This window comes from Oncorhynchus kisutch, linkage group LG3, assembly GCF_002021735.2.
Source record: "Oncorhynchus kisutch isolate 150728-3 linkage group LG3, Okis_V2, whole genome shotgun sequence".
Taxonomy (NCBI): Eukaryota; Metazoa; Chordata; class Actinopteri; order Salmoniformes; family Salmonidae; genus Oncorhynchus; species Oncorhynchus kisutch.
The window spans coordinates 38,042,206-38,063,702 of record NC_034176.2 but is presented as its reverse complement, the minus strand read 5'-3'; the positions used below and the strand labels follow the sequence as shown (position 1 = coordinate 38,063,702).

Genomic DNA, 21,497 nt, shown 5'->3' with positions numbered 1-21,497 from the left:
GGTAGGACATCTCTTAAAGCTTAAGACTGGTGGCTCAGGAAAGACTTGGCATAGTAGCGTATCACTTTGGATGATTCCCCAATTATTTTGAATTATTATTTTAATGTTCTCTGCTTCAATGCTGTATTTTGTAACAAAGTACACTCTCTCTGATGTATCACGAGGCTCTCCCCTTCGCAACAAGTTCTCTCTCTCAAGTAGTCCGGCCCTTATACCTGCATCTTTCAGGACCTGAGCGCTGTAGCCCCGATTCAAGAAGTGATTCTCCAATTCAGCAGATTTGACACTGTAGTCTGTTTCCTGTTCGCAAATTCTGTGGACTCTTTGGAATTGGCCATATGGAATGTTCTCTTTTAGCCTTTTGGTGTGAAAGCTGTCTGCCCTCAGAATGGTATTCCCATCTGCAGGCTTCCTAAAGATTGATGTGCGCAAACAACCTTTGTCATTTTTTACTGATGTCGAGGTCCAAAAAAATGAATGTTATTTGTTCAACACATCTGTGGTATCTTGAAGATAGGCTGGGGGTTTGGTCAGAAAAGGCTTATTAAAGTCATCAATGTGAAGTAATCAGAGTTTCATTACCACTAATGACTGGTCTGCCTGGGGGATTTTCAAGATTCTTGTGGACTTTTGGAAGAAGATAAAAAGAAGCCATACTGCCATTGAAAATAAAGTTGAACTCATTGTCTGAAATGTAGCCATTCTCCTTAGCTTCTGTGAGGATCCCTTTCTGTTCCGTTTTTAGGTCCTCTGTAGGGTTGAAGGTAAGAGATTGGTAGAATTCATCATTGTCTAATTGACGGTAGGCTTCTGTCACATATTTGTCCTTACTCCACACTACTGTAGCGCCATCTTTGTCTGCTTTTTTAACCCCAATCCGTTCATTTTTGGACAATTGCATCCCTCTCTGTCTTAGAAAGATTACGTTGTGTTTGGTTGGAGTCAATTTGACCCGTAAAAAGATTTTCCATATCAAAATTCACCTTCTTGGCAAATGTATTTAGTGTGGCACAGAAACTGCCTGACCTGAGACACTGGTGTCTGTACTCAAAAACTCAAAAACACTCAATTGAATTCAATCGTGGCCTGGGTGGGTCTAGCAGTTAGGGCCGCTGCCTGCAGCACGCACATATAGCTGCATTTTCACGTTAGATTTGCCGTTGGTAAACAAGGAAATATTGAATTTTGATTGTACAGAATGGTTGTCAAATTGATAAATCACCATTAGTCTGTTCAAAAAGGACTAAATTGATGCAATGACAATACCAACCTGACGGCAAACATATCTTAAGTGAGCAGTAATGAGGTGACCAATAATGGTTGCAATTGAGATCAGCTGGCGGGTGAATTTATAACGAGCACTGATGGTTAACGAAACATGAGCTGGCAGAATGTCTAGGCCGGACGTCAAAATTGGCATGTCCCAATCCCATGTATCTTTTGCCAGCGAGGCTATCCTATAAAAAAAATCTGAATTAATGGCAGACAGAAATCCACGCTTGGATAAAGTTTCCAGGAAAATAAGGAATAACTTCGCAAAATGTAAGTATAACATTTATTTATGCAGATTAATAAAAGTAGTTGTGAGGAGTGAGGATAATTTCTCCCCCTTGTCTTTTTCCAGATTGAAGGACATCCCACACTGACAGGAAAATTTGGCACCGGACAAGTGACTGGAAAGATTTTAATTTAGCGGACATTTGAGATATGTACCAGTCATCGATATGCATTAGCTGCGTAACACATTAGGGTGTCTACCCACGCAGCCAGCGCCATCAATAAATGAGGGATATTCGCCAAATGAGCCACATAAGTCCTTAAAAACAGATTTTAACAAATTACAAAAACAAAATCCTTGTGTAGCACATGCACAACTTTACAGCCTACTTGTTTGAATGGTTTTTACTTTCCTAAAACTAAAATGTTCCACCTGACGGTTCAGCTGTCAGAGATTTGAGCACTAAATGCATCAGGGCATTGCAGACATAAGCCTAGGTATCCACTGTATGATATTAATATTTAAAAAATATATATAGAAAGAAAGAGAAGCTTTCGGCCTAGCTCCAGAAAGAGAAGCTTTCGGCCTAGCTCCAGAAAGAGAAGCTTTCGGCCTAGCTCCAGAAAGAGAAGCTTTCGGCCTAGCTCCAGAAAGAGAAGCTTTCGGCCTAGCTCCAGAAAGTGGGAGAGAGATAGAGATATGCCTGGGGCAAGCTACAACACCAACATGCATTTCTTTATTATTGTAAGATAGACTACTGCATCTGCTGTACAGATAATGGCATACGGAAGGAGGCTAATTCATTATTTTTCGATACAAATATTTTTTATAAAGATAATCATTATATTGTTAGATTAAAGTAGTAACTCTGGTAGGTCTGAAACAGTCTTCTTCACCCCAAGTTCAACTGTCAGAGTCAGTTGGAGTGCAAGTGCGTACTGCCTTCATTTCATAGGCCTGCAGTATAATAGGTTAATAGCCACACAACACCAAACGTTCACAAAATGTTCTAAACTTTATTAGGGTGATATACAGTAGTAAGTCAAGCCATTGTTTATAGTGAAAATATGAGCATGATATTAAATTGCAGCAAACAAATTACTGTTGGAACTTCATTTGGCCAAAGAAAATAGTTCAACAGAATGCAACAAAACACTTGCGAACTGGATTAAACCTTCACAAAAGCTTTGAACAGGCTATATTGAGCAGGTACCAATAAAGGCTAGTGCCTACCGTACCCAACAAATGATAGTATAGGCTAATGATATTTATTTTACAAAATGCCTACTTATAACCCATTTTAAGCTAAAAAAAATGGACCACACAATTAAAAAGACAGATCAAACTTCATTTATCCAACGAAAATGTCTCAACAGAATGAAACAAAACATGTTTTTCATATTTAAAGAACTGGTTTAGATGAATAAATAGGTATACAATAATAACAATGATATACAGTAATAATAATAATGATAAAACAAATTATTATAAATATGAAAAAATAAAGTTAAAAAATGGCATCCTACCTGAATAGCGAGTTGCACAGTAGTAGCCTGCATTTGTCCATTTGTGTGGAATAAAATATTATTCTGATAATGTGTTATATCATGCAAATGACATGACATGTTTTTATAAAATGCCCTTTTTTTCCCCAGACCATGCAACAACAAAAATCCCCATGTGTGGAAATCCTAAAAACGTGTCTGCTCAACTGTATGCCACTACGCAAATGTGATTATAGATGCATGCAATGCTTATTATAAAGGGGACCCCGGGGCACGTGCACTACCTGCCCGTTTGGTAGCACGGCCCTGGCTCTACACAAGTAGACTGCTGGCTGGACTACTACTGCCAAACGACCAATGAGGAAGAAGCGGGGCGGAGAACAGTCGACGGTTGTACTACAGCATAGTACTGCAAACAGCTGTGGAAGCGTCTTCTGCTTTGTACACACGTTTCGCTGATCTGGTCAATGGATTACACAGTTTCCCTACAAGTGCAACATCAATTGACGGTGTTCCCGACACACTTGTACCAGGGTTACAGTTTGGAGTTACAGGTACATCTCAGACATGCATTAGGCTACTTAGCCTATGTGTGATTTGATTTCCGTTTTACTTACATCGGTTACCAAACTAAGATCGCTTTCCATCTCTATAGACAGAGAACGAGACTATAAAACTAGAACTGTCTTTATTGTTTTCAGCTCTTTCGTGGTCAGTTTTGCATGCCCGCTGCGCTGCGTGCAATATCAGCATCCTTTTTGACAATGCCTGAAGATTTTCGATGTGCACATGAGCCAGCGTAACGAGAAACAGTGTCCTCCTCTCCTCCATCTAGGCTATTTGATGATGGATTCATGACACCGTGTTTGGAAGTACCGGGTAGCCTGATGCGAAGGTTAAATGATGCGCTTAAATTGCCAATCTCATTCAACGGTTTCATAAACACTCGGTGTGATATGATGCAGACCTATTTAAGTTCGACATTTAAATCGATAGTTTGGACTTTTGGCGATGATAATTTTGCGTCTCAATGTGCTTAGAAAGTGGGATGGGATGGCATCGGAGGCAAAACAATTCCTCGTCTCATTTAGTCGGCTATCCATGCCTATTTAACTCATACGGACCTTTCACGTAGATTGTTTTTTGCTACATTTATATTTATGATAATTTCGTCAAGACGAACCTTCATGAATGTAATTTATGGGCTTCCAATAGTTCATCCAGTTAAAGTGAGTTGAACTCACCTGTCATAGGCAACTGTAATATAGGCAATCTAGTTGGCCTTTGTTTGCATGTGTTTGGTTTTACATTTGCCCGCTGTTCAGCACAATGCATTGTATTTGAGAAGTTTGTGTGTGGCTATCTTGAGTATTCTATTGTATCCCGTCATTGGATTGTGACTACACCAAATGAGGATTAGTTTAGTCATTTGTCATGCATTTTCACGTGGCATTATCCTCATACACTCTCAAAAAGCGACATCACACAAAACCGGAATGGAATTTACCTCTTAACTATCTGTGTTTACCTCGTAGCTATCTGTGTCCAATTTGATTGGCAATCATGCATGTATGGATGCGCGCAATGCACTCTCTGCCTCTGACTTTGGCGTATCAAATTCACCTCAACATCTTATACTGGCTATAGTGTCCTATTTAATAGTTCTCATCAAATATTTGCCAAGTTTTCTTAAAAAACACGTATTTCCTTTACTGAACAATCCTGACTTCCCTCCAGTCAGGTGTCTTATTAAAAGAACCACAGGAAGGGCTTTGAAAAAGCATTTTAATTAGATAAAAGTTCAACGACAAGGCATCAATTGTTAATCTGGAATTGTTGCATATTACATATTAGTGCAAGACTTTGAAGTGTGTTCGCCAGGTGGTGTCTAGATTATCTTTATCTTTACTACATTATTATGTTTGCTTTATATTATCTTTGCTTTATTTTTTTATATTATCTTTGCTTTATCCACTTCCCCCAGAGCAAAGCGACTTACCTTGTCTTGTTTGAGAGAAAGCTTTCCTCTCCCTTTGTTGCATAGTTTTTTACTTATGTGACTCTGCTGCTGTGCCTCTCTCAGGTTTTCAATTTGTGTAACAAAGTCGATCTTTTATTTGGCTTTCTAAAAGGATCGGAGATACAAAGACCATAACATTGAGACTGATACAGTAGCTTTGGGTAGATCATTATAGCAAATGTCTGTCTCTTTCTGCAGTGCAGTTTCTGCACTTTAATTGAGCGGCATGCAACAGCCCCCATAACGTCCTAGCATCATTTCTCAACAATTCTGATATTATAGTGGTCTTTATTATTGACCAAGATTCGAAATATTGGGGTCCTGGGCAAACCCTAAACTCCATAACAAATCATGTCATCAATGTCACCCCCATCAGCCTTACAATCATTTAACTATACAGAAGACATCTCAAGCATTTAAAATATCATGCGTCGCTCCAGCCCACAGTTTATGCACCCTCAATGGTCAATGTGTGATTCAAACCTCAATTAATCTCTCACTGGGCAAAAACTGGTTGAATTAACGTTGTTTCCTCATAATTTCAATGAGAAAATTAAATGTGATGACGTTCAATAAACGTGGAAAATTTATTGGATAAAAAAAAAAATGTTATCAACATAAGTGAATTTCGTATTCTTTCACCCAACTTTGAACCCAAATCCAATTACATGGTCAGCGTGACATTCTTGTCACATTAGTTGATAACAACCAAATGTAAATCAAAACTAGATGATGAACTGACATCTGTGCTCAGTGGGATGGTTGTTTCCTCCATTTCCTCTGCAGGCTATGGATTACGACCAAATGGCACCCTTTTCCATCAGATTCAGACAACTTTAACATCCTAATGGTGTATTTAAAATATCATCATCATAGCAAATTATATTTACAAGCCAGTAAACTGGACAAGTGCAAATCCATGAAAATGGGCCAGTTCAAAAGTAGTGGACTATATTGAATAGGGTGTCATTGACGCATCCTTTAACATCATTTGCAGTTCAAATCCTCCACTTGTCAATTTACTTGTTATGGAGTATTTGGAGTTTTAATTATACTTGCCAGAAAATTCCCATCACTGCTGTTGTTCAATAAAAATATTTCTTTCTCCGGTCTGCTTGATTCAAAATTTGATCAGTCGGTTGCCAGAGTTGTAAAATGTTGCTACTATCACTCTCTTAGGAGAGGCTCACTGTACTAAACCACAAGGTGGATCCATCAGAGCCTTTTGGTTTGGTACAGTGAGCCTTTGTTTTTCATTATCTTAAGACAGTGCTGTTTGTCGCAGCATGCCTGCTGTCAGTGACATGGACTAGATATTTTTCAAAAGTTGTCTGTATGTGAGGGTTCCAGAATATGAAGTGTATTTGAGGTGTTTTACATGTATGTGAGGACCTACTTAATACTCATACAACACATATACTATGCACATGCAAGCTCTCCAACTTCACACAACTTTTTGCAAGTGATCTACCTCTCACTTTAACAATCCCAGAGATATTTGTTCAGACTCTCAATTTCATATCGTTTGTGGTAAAAAGCTTATGATCCCTCTCTACCGTCAGTGATTTGTTAGGGTTCTAAAATAAAGCGCTTTAAAGCTCTGTGCTTCAGCGTCATCAATAAATGTTTGCTTTTGTTAAGTAAAAATTGCCCTAATGTTTAGTTGGTTATTCAAAATCCTTCTTTCAGTCACAGTCTGTACACAGAGAGACCAAAATAAACCCTAAAGATGTTAATGAACACCTTTATGTAACAATTAACTTCAATGAGATCTGTCAAATACACACTCTGGTGTTAGAAAGATGTAAAAGAAAATCTACTTAACAATTCGAGCTACTGCACTTGGCACTTCCACATGTGTCACATGAGCTGGTCAAAGGGCATTGAATAAAAGGAGATGAATGTATCATGTGAAACTCCCTGAAGTAAAAAATAATAATATTGTCAGAAGGCTAATTATACTGTATGTATATATAATTATACAGTATAATTTGTGCATTTGGAAAGTATTCAGACCCCTTGATTTTTTCCACATTTTGTTACGTTACAGCCTTGTTCTAAAATTTATTAAATTGTTTTTTCCCTCATCAATCTACTCATAATACCCCATAATGACAAAGCAAAAACAAGTTTAGAAATGTTTGCAAATTTATAAAAAAAAAACAGTATGACATTTACATAAGTATTCAGACCCTTTACTCAGCACCTTTGGCAGAGATTACAGCCTCAAGTCTTCTTGGGTATGATGCTAGAAGCTTGGCACACCTGTATTTGGGGAGTTTCTCCCATTATTCTCTGCAGATCCTCTCAAGCTCCGTCAGATTGGATGGGGAGCGTCGCTGCACAGCTATTTTAGGTCTCTTCAGAGATGTTAGATCGGGTTCAAGTCCGGGCTCTGTCTGGGCCACTCTCAGAGACTTGTCCCGACTCCACTTCTGCATTGTCTTGACTGTGTGCTTCGGGTCATTGTCCTGTTGGAAGGTGAACCTTTGCCCCAGTCTGAGGTCCTGAGAGCTCTGGAGCAGGTTTTCATCAAGGATCTCTCTGTATTTTGCTCCGTTCATCTTTCCCTCGATCCTGACTAGTCTCCTAGTCCCTGACACGTAAAAAATCCCCACAGCATGATGTTGTCACCACCATGCTTCACAAAAGGGATGGTGCCAGGTTTCCTGCAGACAGGACGCTTGGCATTCAGGCAAAAGAGTTCAATCTTGGTTTCATCAGACCAGAGAATCTTGTTTCTCATGGTCTGACAGTCCTTTAGGTGCCTTTTGGCAAACTCCAAGCAGGCTGTCATTTGCCTTTTACTGAGGAGTGGCTTCCGTCTGGCCACTCTACCATAAAGTCCTGATTGGTGGGGTGCTGCAGAGATGGTTGTTCTTCTGAACGGTTCTCCCATCTCAACAGAGGAACTCTGGAGATCTATCAAAGTGACCATTGGGTTCTTGGTCACCTCCCTGACCAAGGCCCTTCTTCCCTGATTGCTCCATTTGGCCGGCGGCCAGCTCTAGGAAGAGTCTTGGTGGTTCCAAATTTCTTACATTTAAGAATGATGGATTCCACTGTGACACAATCTTTTTCAGAGCTCTACGGACAATTCCTTCAACCTCCTGGCTTCGTTTTTTCTCTGACATGCACTGTCAACTGTCGGACCTTATATTAGACAGGTGCGTGCCTTTCCAAATCATGTCCAATCAATTTAATTTACCAAAGGTAAACTCCAATCAAGTTGTAGAAACATCTCAAGGATGATCAATGGAATAAAGATGCACCTGAGCTCAATTTCAAGTCTCATAGCAAAGGGTCTGAATAATTATGTAAATAAGGTATTTCTGGTTTTGTTTTTTAATACATTTGCAAAAATGTCTAGAACCCTGTTTTCGCTTGAGGATTTTTAGTAAGGTATTTCAGTTTTTTTTTTTCTTATAACTTATTTTTACTTTTTCATTATTGGGTATTGTGTGTAGATTTTTTGTTTAATCCATTTTAGAGAAAGGCTGTAACGTAACAAAATGTGGAAAAAGGGAATGGGTCTGAATACTTTCCGAATGAGAGAGAGAGAGAGAGATATGTAAATTAAAAACGGCATCCCTTTGTCCACATTGATCAGCTGTTACTGGCATGAGCGAGTATTTAAAATCTTGCTCATTATATGGATCAGATTGTGTTGTGGTATGCCTAATCATAATTGATGCTCCTTTGTGGATCAGGCTGAGCGCAGGCCAGCTTTGTTTAGGAAGACATCCATTTAGGCTTGATTTACTTTGAAATCTATAAAAGCATCAGTGTTCCGGAACCCAAGCACACCCCCCTGTATGCATGGTCCTTTACAACAGGTTTATGGACACCAGTGTTACATCAGGCTATTTACCCTTTCTGGCTAAGTAATCTACAGTAACTGGAGAAAATATAAGTGATTAAATAGACCAGAGTCATAATATAACCACACACACACACACACTCAAGAGACTAAACACTTGACACTCGACCTAAATGTCTCTGTCACTGGCCCGACACCAGTCTGATGATTGTGCTGAGGTGTAGTCTACTGTAGGCACACTGCCCAGACTGTACTGTAATGTTTTCGCTCAACTGCTCTGTTGTCAGTAGGCAGGCCACACCAGAGTCTTCTATTGAGATAAATAGGTCTCTGGGGTTACAACTAAATAAAAGACAAAGACAAACCACAACAAACGTCAGCCCTGTGCTGTGTATTACATGCTGCGTGTCCTGCAATTCAACATGTAGAATCATCGGGAAATTAACTGAAAAATTACAGCGGATGTTCTGTGGTCAGAGGCGACAGAACGGCCACCGGCTGTTTTTAAACGTTCGTCAACTCAGTCTGCTTTGTCCTTCAGGCAAACACTTTAGAATATTGGATGTAGATTGACAATACTGCTGCAATGGTAGTAATGGTTATGAGTTGTTGGTATTCAATGCTCAGCAGCCTGAGATACCCCATTTAAAGCCCAGTATCTGAGTGTGCTGCTGCCTCAGTATATAATGTGGCCTGGTTAGTCCATTCTCTTGGGAGATCCACTGAAAACTGGTAGAGATGTCTAAGTATGCATTCACAAGGCACCCAATGCCCTACAAAGGCTGTGCTAAACAGGCAGCCCAATTCTGATACTTTTACCACTAATTGGTCTGTTGACCATTCACGTCAGATCTTTTCACAAACCACCAAATCATATCTTTTTCAGAGCTGATCTGATTGGTCAAAAGACCAAAAATATCAGTATTGCGCTGCTTGTCTAAATGCAGCCATAGTGCACTAGTTGTGACCAGGGCCCATAGGCAGGGATCATCAACTAGATTCAGTCACAGGCCAACCTTTTCTTGCGCGGATGGTCAGGGGGCCGGAACAACTTCCTAATATTGAGTTGCACCCCCATTTTCCCACCAGAACAGCCTCAGTTCATTGGGGTATGGATTCTACAAGGTGTCGAAAGTGTCCCACAGGAATGCTGGCCCATGTTGACTCCAATGCTTCCCACAGTTCTCCTTTGGGAGGTGGACCATTCTTAATACACATGGGAAACTGTTGAACATGAAAAACCCAGCAGTTTTGCAGTTGTTGACACAAACCAATGCCCCTGGCACCTACTACCATACCCTGTTCATATCCTGGCACTTACATATTTTGTCTTGCCCATTCACCCTCTGAATGGCACACAATCCATGTCTCAATTGTCTCAATGATTAAAACTCTTTCTTTAACCTGTTTCCTCCCCTTCATCTACACTAATTGAAGTGGATTTAACAAGTGACATCAATAAGGGATCATAGCTTTCACCTGGATTCACCTGGTCAGTCTACGTCATGGAAAGAGTAGGTGTTCCTAATGTTTGGTATACTTAGTGTAGATGTGCTCACAATGCACTCTATCTGACCTCCAGTAAGCTCTTGGGGTGGAGAGTTGAGCACTGTTTACTGAACTCAAATGATTTAAGTACTTGAGAAGGATGTGCATATTTATATAATCCAGATGAAGTAGATCATTTATAAATAGATAAATAGTGCCACAGTCTTTTTTTCACCTTTATTTAACCAGGTAGGCTAGTTGAGAACAAGTTCTCATTTGCAACTGCGACCTGACCAAGATAAAGCAAAGCAGTGTGACACAGACAACAACAGAGTTACACATGGAGTAAACAAACAAGCCAATAACACAAACAAGTCAATGGCACAGTAGATAAAGGAAAGTCTATATAAAGTGTGTGCAAAAGGCATGAGGAGCTAGGCAATAAATAGGCCATAGGAGCGAATAATGACAATTTAACAAATTAACACTGGAGTGATAAATGAGCAGATGATGATGTGCAAGTAGAGAAACAGACGTGCAAAAGAGCAGAAAAGTAAATCAAATAAAAAAAGTATGGGGATGAGGTAGGTAGATTGGGTGGGCTATTTACAGATGGACTATGTACAGCTGCAGTGATCGGTTAGCTGCTCAGATAGTTGATGTTTAAAGTTGGTGAGGGAAATAAAAGTCTCCAAGGTGTTGGCTTTGGGGATGATCAGTGAGATATACCCGCTGGAACGTGTGCTACGGGTGGGTGTTGTTATCGTGACCAGTGAACTGAGATAAGGCGGAGCTTTACCTAGCATAAACTTATAGATGACCTGGAGCCAGGCAGGCCAGGCGACGAATATGTAGCGAGGGCCAGCCGACTAGAGCATACAGGTCGCAGTGGTGGGTGGTATAAGGTGATTTGGTAACAAACCGGATGGCACTGTGATAGACTGCATCCAGTTTGCTGAGTAGAGTGTTGGAAGCTATTTTGTAGATGATGAGTCGAGGATCGGTAGGATAGTCAGTTTTACTAGGGTAAGTTTGGCGGCATGAGTGAAGGAGGCTTTGTTGCGAAATAGAAAGCCGGTTCTAGATTTTATTTTGGATTGGAGATGTTTAATATGAGTCTGGAAGGAGAGTTTACAGTCTAGCCAGACACCTAGGTATTTATAGTTGTCCACATATTATAGGTCGGAACCGTCCAGGGTGGTGATACTAGGCGGGCGGGTGCGTTTAGCGAACGGTTGAAAAGCATGCATTTGCTTTTACTAGCGTTTAAGAGCAGTTGGAGTTGGAGTGGCTAATGAAATCATAGTACACGTTTAATCAGCCTACTTGCATTGTTTGCTGTTACATGCAGTTTTTGAAACATACTCAATGTTAGCTATGTGATAATTAATTCCTTCCTACCACCCTCTCACTTCTCTCTTAGTTCGCATGTTGTTCCCTCCCTGTATCAGAGGCATTTTTTGTACTATGGCCTTAGTCCAGGAGCTCTACTACTGAATGTACAATGTCTCTTATTCAGGCTGGAATTAATGCAGTTGCTGAGTTGAGATTGTATGTGTTGCCAAGACAATGCGGTCTCGCTCTCTCGCTCTCTTTCCAATCACAACCACTCTACTTTAGCCTGCTACCTCAGGATGCTATTGTTCTCTGTTTGTAGTAAGAGTTAGAATGTCTTGGACAGGTATCTAAATTGTGGATTTGGAGAGCATCCAAGTTGCATGACCCTTGAACAGAGGGATACACTGCTGATTATACATAGCAACAATTAGCAAAAGACAACTGTTCATAATTTGCAAAGTAAGTTGGGTGGCCATTGTACACCATCAATGATTCAGTATTGCACTGCTTTGGGACTTCACGTTTATTGTCACGTTGAGAGATGCTTACATACATAATCTTTTAGCATTCTGAATACAGCGCATATACTGTATATACCTCAAGTGGTGTTGAGGCCTGTTGAGGGAATATGGTGGAACAAAATAAATAATGAACTCAGAAAGATAAGTTAATGAGTACCTGATGGAATTGAGATGCAAAGCTGGAAGGTTTGTTTGATTTATTACCCTGTCTAATCCTGATATCTGTTATTTTCTGACTTATTACTGATGTCTGATCCATGATGTGTGGAGACTTTTGAAGTTATGCGGGGCACGTGATGTCATCACATAACTATATGCACCACTCCACATTTAATTTTAAACGCCTAGCTACTGATGGCAAAAAACATTTTTTATTACTATGGACGATAATGGTTCTGTGATAGACGTGCAGCGAGGGTTGCACATTTTGGCAAATATTCAGAGGTGGAAACTCTGTGGGAATTAACAGGAATATATGCTAATTAATATTAATACCATTTAAATGTAGATGTATTTTGTATTGGATATATTTACCATATCATTGTAACGGTTTTCTTCTGGTGAAAGAGAGTCGGACCAAAATGCAGCGTTGTGATGATTCATGTTTGTTTAATGAAGGAAAACTATACATGAATAAACTACAAAATAATGAAATGTGAAAACCTAAACAGTCCTATCTGGTGCAAACACAGAGACAGGAACAATCACCCACAAACACACAGTGAAACCCAGGCTACCTAAATATGGTTCCCAATCAGAGACAATGACTAACACCTGCCTCTGAGAACCATATCAGGCCAGACATAGAAATAGACAAACAAGACATCCAACATAGAATGCCCACCCAGCTCACGTCCTGACCAACACTAAAACAAGGAAAACACATACAAACGATGGTCAGAACGTGACTATCATATGGAGACAGAAACATAAACCTTTTACCTTATCACAAGTAGACATAATTGCAAATGATTAAATCCTTCCAATAGAAATAAAAAAAACGATTTAGTTACGAATTGAACTTTTTGAGTTGACTCTTCACATGTGATGGTTTCACTGAACAACCAAAGTAATGGAATATTGAATGATCCGCAATGATCCATCACATCTCCCAAAAACGTTTTCAACATACATCTGTAAAATGATAGTCTAGAAACAAAATATTTGGTTGTCTTCCTCTCAGGCTTCCATGTCTTCTCCCTGGACCTTCTCAATGTCCACCTCTTGAACATCAGACTCTGAGCCTCACCTTCACTGTCACTTTCCAACCTTGTTGAGGATGGCTCATTGTCAGGCTCAAAAAGCCTCAAATTTGCCCAGATGGCCACCAATTTTTCAACCCTTGTATTGGTCAGCCTGTTGCATGCGTTGGTGTGTGTGTTCCCAAACAAGGACCAGTTGCGCTCTGAAGCGCCTGATGTTGGGATTTGGCGAATGATGGAGGCAACAGGGGAAAGAGCCTCAGATCCACAAAGTCCATTCCACCAGTTGTCTGATGAGATATGTTGGCACGACTGCCATATTGCATCTCCATCCCAAAACCCTTGCTTTGTTGTGTACTTCCCCAGACTGCCAAGAACCTTACCCTCATCTAGGCCAAGGTGGTGAGACACGGTAGTGATGACGCCATAGGCCTTTTTGATCTCTGCACCAGACAGGATGTTCTTGCCAGCATACTTGGGGTCCAACATGCACGCTGCAGCATGTATGGGCTTCAGGCAGAAGTCTTCATGCTTTTTGATGTATTTCAGAACTGCAGTTTCCTCTGCTTGGAACAACAGTGAAGTTGGCAGGGCATTATGGATTTCTTCTCTTACATCTGCAAGCAGAGTCTGAATATCAGACAGGATGGCATTGTCTCCCTCAATCCGTGCAATGGCTACTGCTACAGGTTTCAGGACTTTCAGGCTGCTTACCACTCTCTCCCAAAATATATAATCCAGGAGGATCCTCTTGATGGGGCTGTCCATATCGGCAGACAGTGATATGTCCATTTTTGGAGAGACTCCTTCCCCTCCAGGAGACCGTCAAACATGATGACAACACCACCCCAAAGGGTGTTGCTGGGCAGCTTCAATGTGGCGCTCTTATTCTTCTCACTTTTCATGGTGAGGTAGATTGCTGCTATAACTTGATGACCCTTCACATACCTAACCATTTCCGTGGCTCTCTTGTAGAGAGAGCATGATGACAACACCACCCCAAAAGGTGTTGCTGGACAGCTTCAACGTGGCACTCTTATTCTTCTCACTTTTCTTGGTGAGGTAGATTGCTGCTATAACTTGATGACCCTTCACATACCTAACCATTTCCTTCGCTCTCTTGTAGAGTGTATCCATTGTTTTCAGTGCCATGGCCATGGTGTCCTTGAGGAGCAGATTAAATGCATGAGCAGCCCACCAATGGGTGTAATGTGAGGGTAGGACTCCTCCACTTTAGACCAAGCAGCCTTCATATTTGCAGCGTTGTCTGTCACCAGTGCAAATACCTTCTGTGGTCCAAGGTCATTGATGATTGCCTTCAGCTCATCTGCAATGTAGAGACCGGTGGGTCTGTTGTCCCTTGTGTCTGTGCTCTTGTAGAATACTGGTTGAGGGGTGGGATATGATGTAGTTAATTATTCCTTGCCGATGAACATTCGACCACCCATCAGAGATGATTGCAATAGAGTCTGCTTTCTCTGATTTGCTTAACCTTCACTTGAACTCTGTTAAACTCTGCATCCAGCAAATGACTAGATAAAGCGTGTTTGGTTGGAGGGGTGTATGCTGGGTGAAGAACATTCAGAAATATCTTCCAATACACATTGCCTGTGAGAATCAGAGGTGAACCAGTTGCATACACAGCTCGATCAAGACATTCATCAGCATTTCTTTGACTACGTTCCTCCATTGAGTCAACAAAAACTTCTGATTCCAGGAGGACCATGAGCTGTTGCAATCGATAAGGTGTCTGATTCATCATTTTCACCTTATAGAAGTAGAGGGACTTTTGAGGGACCTTTGTCAGAGGTTGCTTTTTGTGTGCGCTGAGGGAACTTTATGCACTTGGCCAGATGATTCTGCATCTTTGTTGCATTCTTTACATATAATTTGGCACAGTATTTGCAAATGTACACAGCTTTTCCTCCTACATTAGCTGCAGTGAAATGTCTCCACACATCAGATAGTGCCTGTGGCATTTTCCTGTTGAGATGAGAAAAAAACTAGTTTAAAAATCCCAAATACAATTCCATGTTCAGATAAAAAGTTAAGCAGTTAGATTAAACAACTCCTTTGTAAGATAAATGTTTTAAAATGAAACATGTATGGAAACAGCTGAATTAACACTCCTCGGTTAGCAGGCTCAAGCGAGCAAAAACCCACATGGTAGTAAAACCTAACTAGCAGAAAATGTTAACAAGTTAGAAATGATTTAAACACACTTTGCTGCAAAATCGGAGGGGTATCAAATACTTGTTCTCCCCACTGTATGTCATAAAATATATTCATCCCACCCAGTATTGTAATCAAAACTTAACAGAAAGCATGTAGTCCTTGGCTCAGACACTGTAGTAGTGTGGGCTCAATAGCATATCATTAGTGTGCAAGATCTTGAGAAACAGCTGTACATGTGATGGAAGAGTGCACTGCACATGTGATGGAAGAATGCACTGTGCATGCAGAGGGTTGCAATTCCAATGAATTGGGGATAGTTTAACCAAAATATGCCACAAGACCTAGAATTGCCTTATGTGTATCCCACAAAAAAGGTTCACTGTTATAAGCTAACTTTTTGATGAATTTAAGCAAAATTCCCAGGCTTAACTTAACTTAACTTAAGCTTCATAAAGCCTTCATAAATGCTACATAAATGTATTACAAATCATCAATGACTGTTTGTCATGCTTTATAAAGGGTTCACAGATGTGGCATAACTGTGTGACTTAGCCACCAATGTCAAATGTGACACAACACACTATGTCAAATATGACATAAACCTGGGTGGCAGGGTGGCATAAGCACCACTTAATAAAGGCCTTATCAAGCATATTAAATTGAGGCTTCACCAAGCATTTATAACCCTGTCATGCATCTTGGTAGAGCATTGCAATACCAGGATATTGGGTTCGATTCTGCTAAATTGCATATTATATTTCACTAAAACATTTAATAGGATGGCCCACCCTCTTTCCCTCTTGGGTATATAGTCAATATTGGACCCAACCTCAACTTCCCCAAAAATGCTGTGGTGCAGGATGACACACTCTAAAGTGCAGTCCGGCACATAATAAAAAAAAAAAAATCTGTTTAAAAGTTTTGCCTACCTCAGTTTTTTTCCCAAAAAATAAAGTTCTTTGTTTTGCAGGTTTCAGATTTGCCCTATTTTTTTTCTGGTTTACCTCAGTTTTTTTCAACACTTTTTAAAATAATGCTTTAAACCACATCAGGGATTACTTTTGAGGTCTGGAAAAAATCTTTGTGTGTAGTTGCCCTTTAATTCAGTGAGCGTTCCCTGCACTCTTGTTTAGTTAGCGGGTTTTTTGTAGTGCAGTAAGCGCATGTGATGTGATTCGGTCGCCAATGGAGTAAATGGAGTAAAAGGCCAGCAACACTCCGGTTATTGACACTTTTCTACTATTACAAAGGGGACTTTTATTTGGAACATTTTAGAAATCCCGTGACCCGGAATAAACTTTTTTAGTGTTGCTGACGAGATGCTGATCATGTGATGCCCACTTGTGCTGCCACTGGAGAGCGAAAGACAAGTAAGTTCATCTTTATTCATTGTAATTTAAATTTGTTTGTAGTTAAGTGTTGAGTTAGAGTACATACTGTAGCCTTCTCTGAAATTGCTAACTAGCCAAAATGTAGGCTCAGCTAAATACAAATCCCCCTAGATACAGCCACGTCTCATATTCACGTCACAAGATTGGTAAATTAAAGAGGAATATAATAATATGAATTGAATTGAGTTTCCCGTCTTCCCATTTAGAGTTTCTGGTTTTCAGCACAGAAATGCACTTATCCAGATGGTTTGACAAAGGCATTTTCTAACAGACACACTAACTTACTTTGTTACTTTTAAGATTGGAACCAACATACCAGCAGGAAGATAGGAAAGAAACACTTGTCCGACAACTCAGGGACAAGCGACACTATTCTCAGCCCTGTGTAATTTTCAATGTAATTGCATTGCTCGACCTTTTGAAACTTAATGTATTTGTATTGTTTTGAAATGTACAAATAAAAGGAAATGTATGGTTTACACATGTCTTTAATGTTTATTTGTTTTAGCTGTTAGTGATAATTCCCTAAGTGTTAATACATTTGTGTTTACATCATCAAGCCTTTATGTATGTGTTATTAATAGGGATGCAACGGTACACAGTATGTTTTCGAACCGTTCGGTACGCCCCCAAGGTTCAATAAGCACACTTGTCATTTTCCTATAATTTACAAAACTTGCTTGTTTATCGTGCTGCAGACTACACACACGTTGTACATTTAGATCCACAGAACCAGACACGCAGCTTGTGAACAGGCTTGGCAGGCAACTGCTTGGGGCCCCAGGCCATTAGGGGTCTCCTGAGGGCTGACAAACTTGACTCCACAGCAATGTCCCAAAATTTGGCAACCGCAGTGACTGCAACCCCCTCCCCCCTTAAACAACCAATGGACGATTTGCAATGACATCTCAGTAGGAAACCTCCCTAAAGGGGCCCCATGAAGAGGGGAAACTAAAAACAAATATTCTCTCAGCTCCAACGTGACAATGGCGAGCGCTAACAAGACAGACAGAAGCAAATTTGAAGAGTCACCGCCGTCTTTCAAATCCGCTGTGTGGGAACATTTTGGATTGAGCATTCAATACGATGACGAGGGTAAGAAGTCCGTAAACAAAGTACAGTCTGCAAGCATTGCTTTGCCACTGTCGGCTACTCGAGTGGAAACACTTCTAACATGTAGTGTCGTTTACGTCGCCATCACCCGGCCGTATCCCTTGCAGATGGAGCTGGAGCAAGGAGAGTCCACTCGTTAGCGAAAACACAACAATCTCTCGCTGCTGCCTTCCAACAACAATTTGCAACAAATTCAGAAAAACATAAAGAAATAATGAAAGCAGTGGGAGAATTCATAGATAAAGATTTGCAGCCCTATTCGGTGGTTACTGACTCGGGATTTTGTCACCTGATGAAAGAAAATTGAACCGTGTTACAATGTACCCTCCCGCACACATTTCAGCAGCAAAGTAATTCTCAAACTCTATGAAACATCACAGAGAGAAATTGAAAATGAATTGACACAGACACCCTATCTAGCTCTCTCCACTGATAGTTGGACCTCCAGAGCAACTCAAAGCTACCTCACTGTGACGGTTCAATATGTACTGGAAGCTACCTCACTGTGAGAGTTCACTATGTACTGGTTTGGGAGATGAAGAGCTACGTGTTGCAAACTTGTCCCCTGTATGAGAGTCCTACAAATGCACACTTTTCTTAAATATAAAGAAACCATACCGTGGCCCACAAACCGTGATACATAGCGAACCGTGGGCCCACTGTACCAATGCATCCCTGGTTATTAATGACCAAAGGTGTCTGACTATAGTAAGTACAGCGTCATATGATATAAGGCATTTATGTATGTGTTATAAATAACCAAAGGAGTTCTGAATGACCGAAACAGTCTCACTTCAAACTAAGTATTACAGGACACTACATAAAGCATCAATAAATTGGTTATTAACGTTCTGCTGATTTATGAAGGTTCTCTCATGATCCACAAGTTACTGTAGGGTGTGAGGTATTTAAATGGGTTGATGGACCTGCAAAGCTTGCGTTTGTGTGTGTGTGTGTCAGAATCAACATTGTTTGGATTAGTCTAACCTGAGACTACCGCAACAGGTATTCCTCTTCTGTTCCCATCCTGGAGACCAGGGCTTGATTACAACCTGTTACAATGGTGCCAACATTTTGTGGCTGATCTTTCAGCGGGGGAGTGGGTGAATGCATCAAAGACCTGACTAGGCCCAGCACCACGCGGTATGGCTCGTTTTTGTTGGGTGCGTGTTTGTGTACTGAGGAACATGTAACTTGGTTCCAGATGAATGACACTTAATTTCTTTAGGTTGGGCCTTTCACCAAGGTAAGTGTTTATTGGTGTAACGTCGTCCCCAGGCAATAACTGTGTGCAATAATACATTTGCAAAGTATTCGGACCCCTTGACATTTTTCCACATTTTGTTACGTTACAGCCTTATTCTAAAATGGATTACATTGTTTTTTCCCCTCATCAATCTACACACTATACCCCATAATGACAAATCAAAAACAGGTTTTTTAGAAATGTTTGCAAAGTTATAAAAAAGAAACCCCGGAAATATCACATTTACATATGCAAGTATTCAGATCCTTTACTCGGTACTATGTTGAAGCACCTTTGGCAGCGATTACAGCCTCAAGTCTTCTTGGGTATGACACTACAAGCTTAGCACACCTGTATTTGGAGAGTCTCTCCCATTCATCTCTGCAGATCCTCTCAAGCTCTGTCAGGTTGGATGGGGAGCCTCACTGCATAGCTATTTTCAGGTCTCTCCAGAGATGTTCGATTGGGTTCATGTCCGGGCTCTGGCTGGGCCACTTAAGGACATTCAGAGACTTGTCCCGAAGTCACTCCTGCGTTGTCTCAGCTGTGTGCTTAGGGTTGTTGTCCTGTTGGAAGGTGATCCTTTGCCCTGAGGTCTCTGTACTTTGCTCCGTTCATCTTTCCCTCAATCATGACTAGTCTCCCAGTCCCTGCTGCTGAAAAATATCCCTACAGCATGATGCTGCCACCACCATGCTTCACCGTAGGGATGGTGCAAGGTTACCTGCAGACGTGATGCTTGGCATTCAGGCCAAAGAGTTCAATCTTGGTTTCATCAGACCAGAGAATCTTGTTTCTCATGGTCTGAGAGTCCTTTATGTGCCTTTTGGCAGACTCCAAGCAGCTTGTCATGTGCCTTTTACTGAGGAGTGGTTTCCATCAGGCCACTCTACCGTAATGTTCTGATTGGTGGAGTGCTGCAGAGATTGTTGTCCTTCTGGAAGGTTCTTGCATCTTCACAGAAGAACTCTGGAGCTCTGTCAGAGTAACCACCAGGTTCTTTTTGTAATCTTGTAAGGGATTACCAAAAACTGTAACTGTAATCCGTTACGTTACCAGATAAAATATTGTAATCAGATTACAGATCGTTTTGAAAAACTAGATGACTACTTCTTGGATTACTTTTAATTTCAGAAAGGATGTTTGCGAAAACAAATCTTTGACACTACTCTAATTTCTCAATGACATTAAAATCATTGAGCGAGTCTGACCACAAGTCAGAGACCACTATGATGACACAATAAATAGGCTATTGTAGGCTATAGTCCAAGCTATGTCTTCCAATGGTGCAACTTCTGTCAGCATCCAAATATTATCCAACATGATTAAACGTTTGGAAGTAAGGATGACAGCAGTGGTGTAGTCTACGGCGATACGAATATCACTTATTATTGATATCTCCTGGTTCATCCTCTCCACCTGCCCTTTGGGCTGATGCTGGTACCCGGAAGTGAGGCTGACCTTGAGCCCCAGTTTTTCCATGAAAGCCCTCCATACCCGTGACGTGAATTGGGGTTCACGATCAGAGACGATGTCATCCGGGAAGGTCATAGTGCCGGAAGACCTGCTGGAACAGTGCCTCGGTGACCTGGAGAGCGGTAGGGAGACCAGAGAGAGGAATAACCATCAGAGAAGGGGAGATCAGTAACAAAGTCAATGGACAGATGAGACCAGGGACGCTGAGGCACAGGAAGGGAAAGGAGCTTCCCTTCTGGAGCGTGCCGGGGGGATTTTGTTTGGGCACATACTGAACATGAGTTGTGAGCCACGTGAATTGTGAATAGTGCAAGTGATACCTGGGTTTCCAGTGGTGAGGGATGTGTGCGCACAGGTCAACAGCCTATCCCTTACCTCCGAGGGGATGTAGATGCGTTCAGGAGGGCAGGTAGAGGGTGCGGGTTCACTCTCCAGAGCCTGACAGATGTCCACATCCACATCCCAAAACATAGGGCCAACGGTAAGGGAGGGATAGGCTGTAGGCTGGTGGGCGCTACCGGACTCTCAACAGATGTGGCAGCACAAGGTGAGAGAAAGCAGGTCCTCCAGCATCCTGGTGCCCAGTCAGTGATTCTCATCCTTGACCAGGAGATGGTGGGGTTAAGATGTTGAAGCCACAGGAGGTCGAGGATGACTTTGTGCGTGGGTGCAGTGATGATGAGGAAGGGAAGGCTTTCCTGGTG

At 41.2% G+C, this 21,497-nt stretch overlaps 1 protein-coding gene and 1 long non-coding RNA gene across 2 annotated transcripts in view; both read left to right on the top strand.

The window, feature by feature from the left end:
* Window positions 1–3,317: 3,317 nt before the first annotated feature.
* Window positions 3,318–21,497, top strand: part of zmat4a (zinc finger, matrin-type 4a) — a 147,877-nt gene continuing 129,697 nt past the window's right edge. The window contains exon 1 of the mRNA XM_020463476.2: window positions 3,318–3,557. Coding sequence (XP_020319065.2) covers window positions 3,471–3,557 — 87 coding nt within the window. The 5' untranslated portion in view covers window positions 3,318–3,470. The remainder of the gene's footprint in view (window positions 3,558–21,497) is intronic.
* On the top strand, window positions 16,714–17,437 carry LOC116357699 (uncharacterized). The gene is made up of 2 exons (XR_004205617.1): window positions 16,714–16,937; window positions 17,259–17,437. It is a non-coding gene; the product is annotated as an uncharacterized LOC116357699 (long non-coding RNA).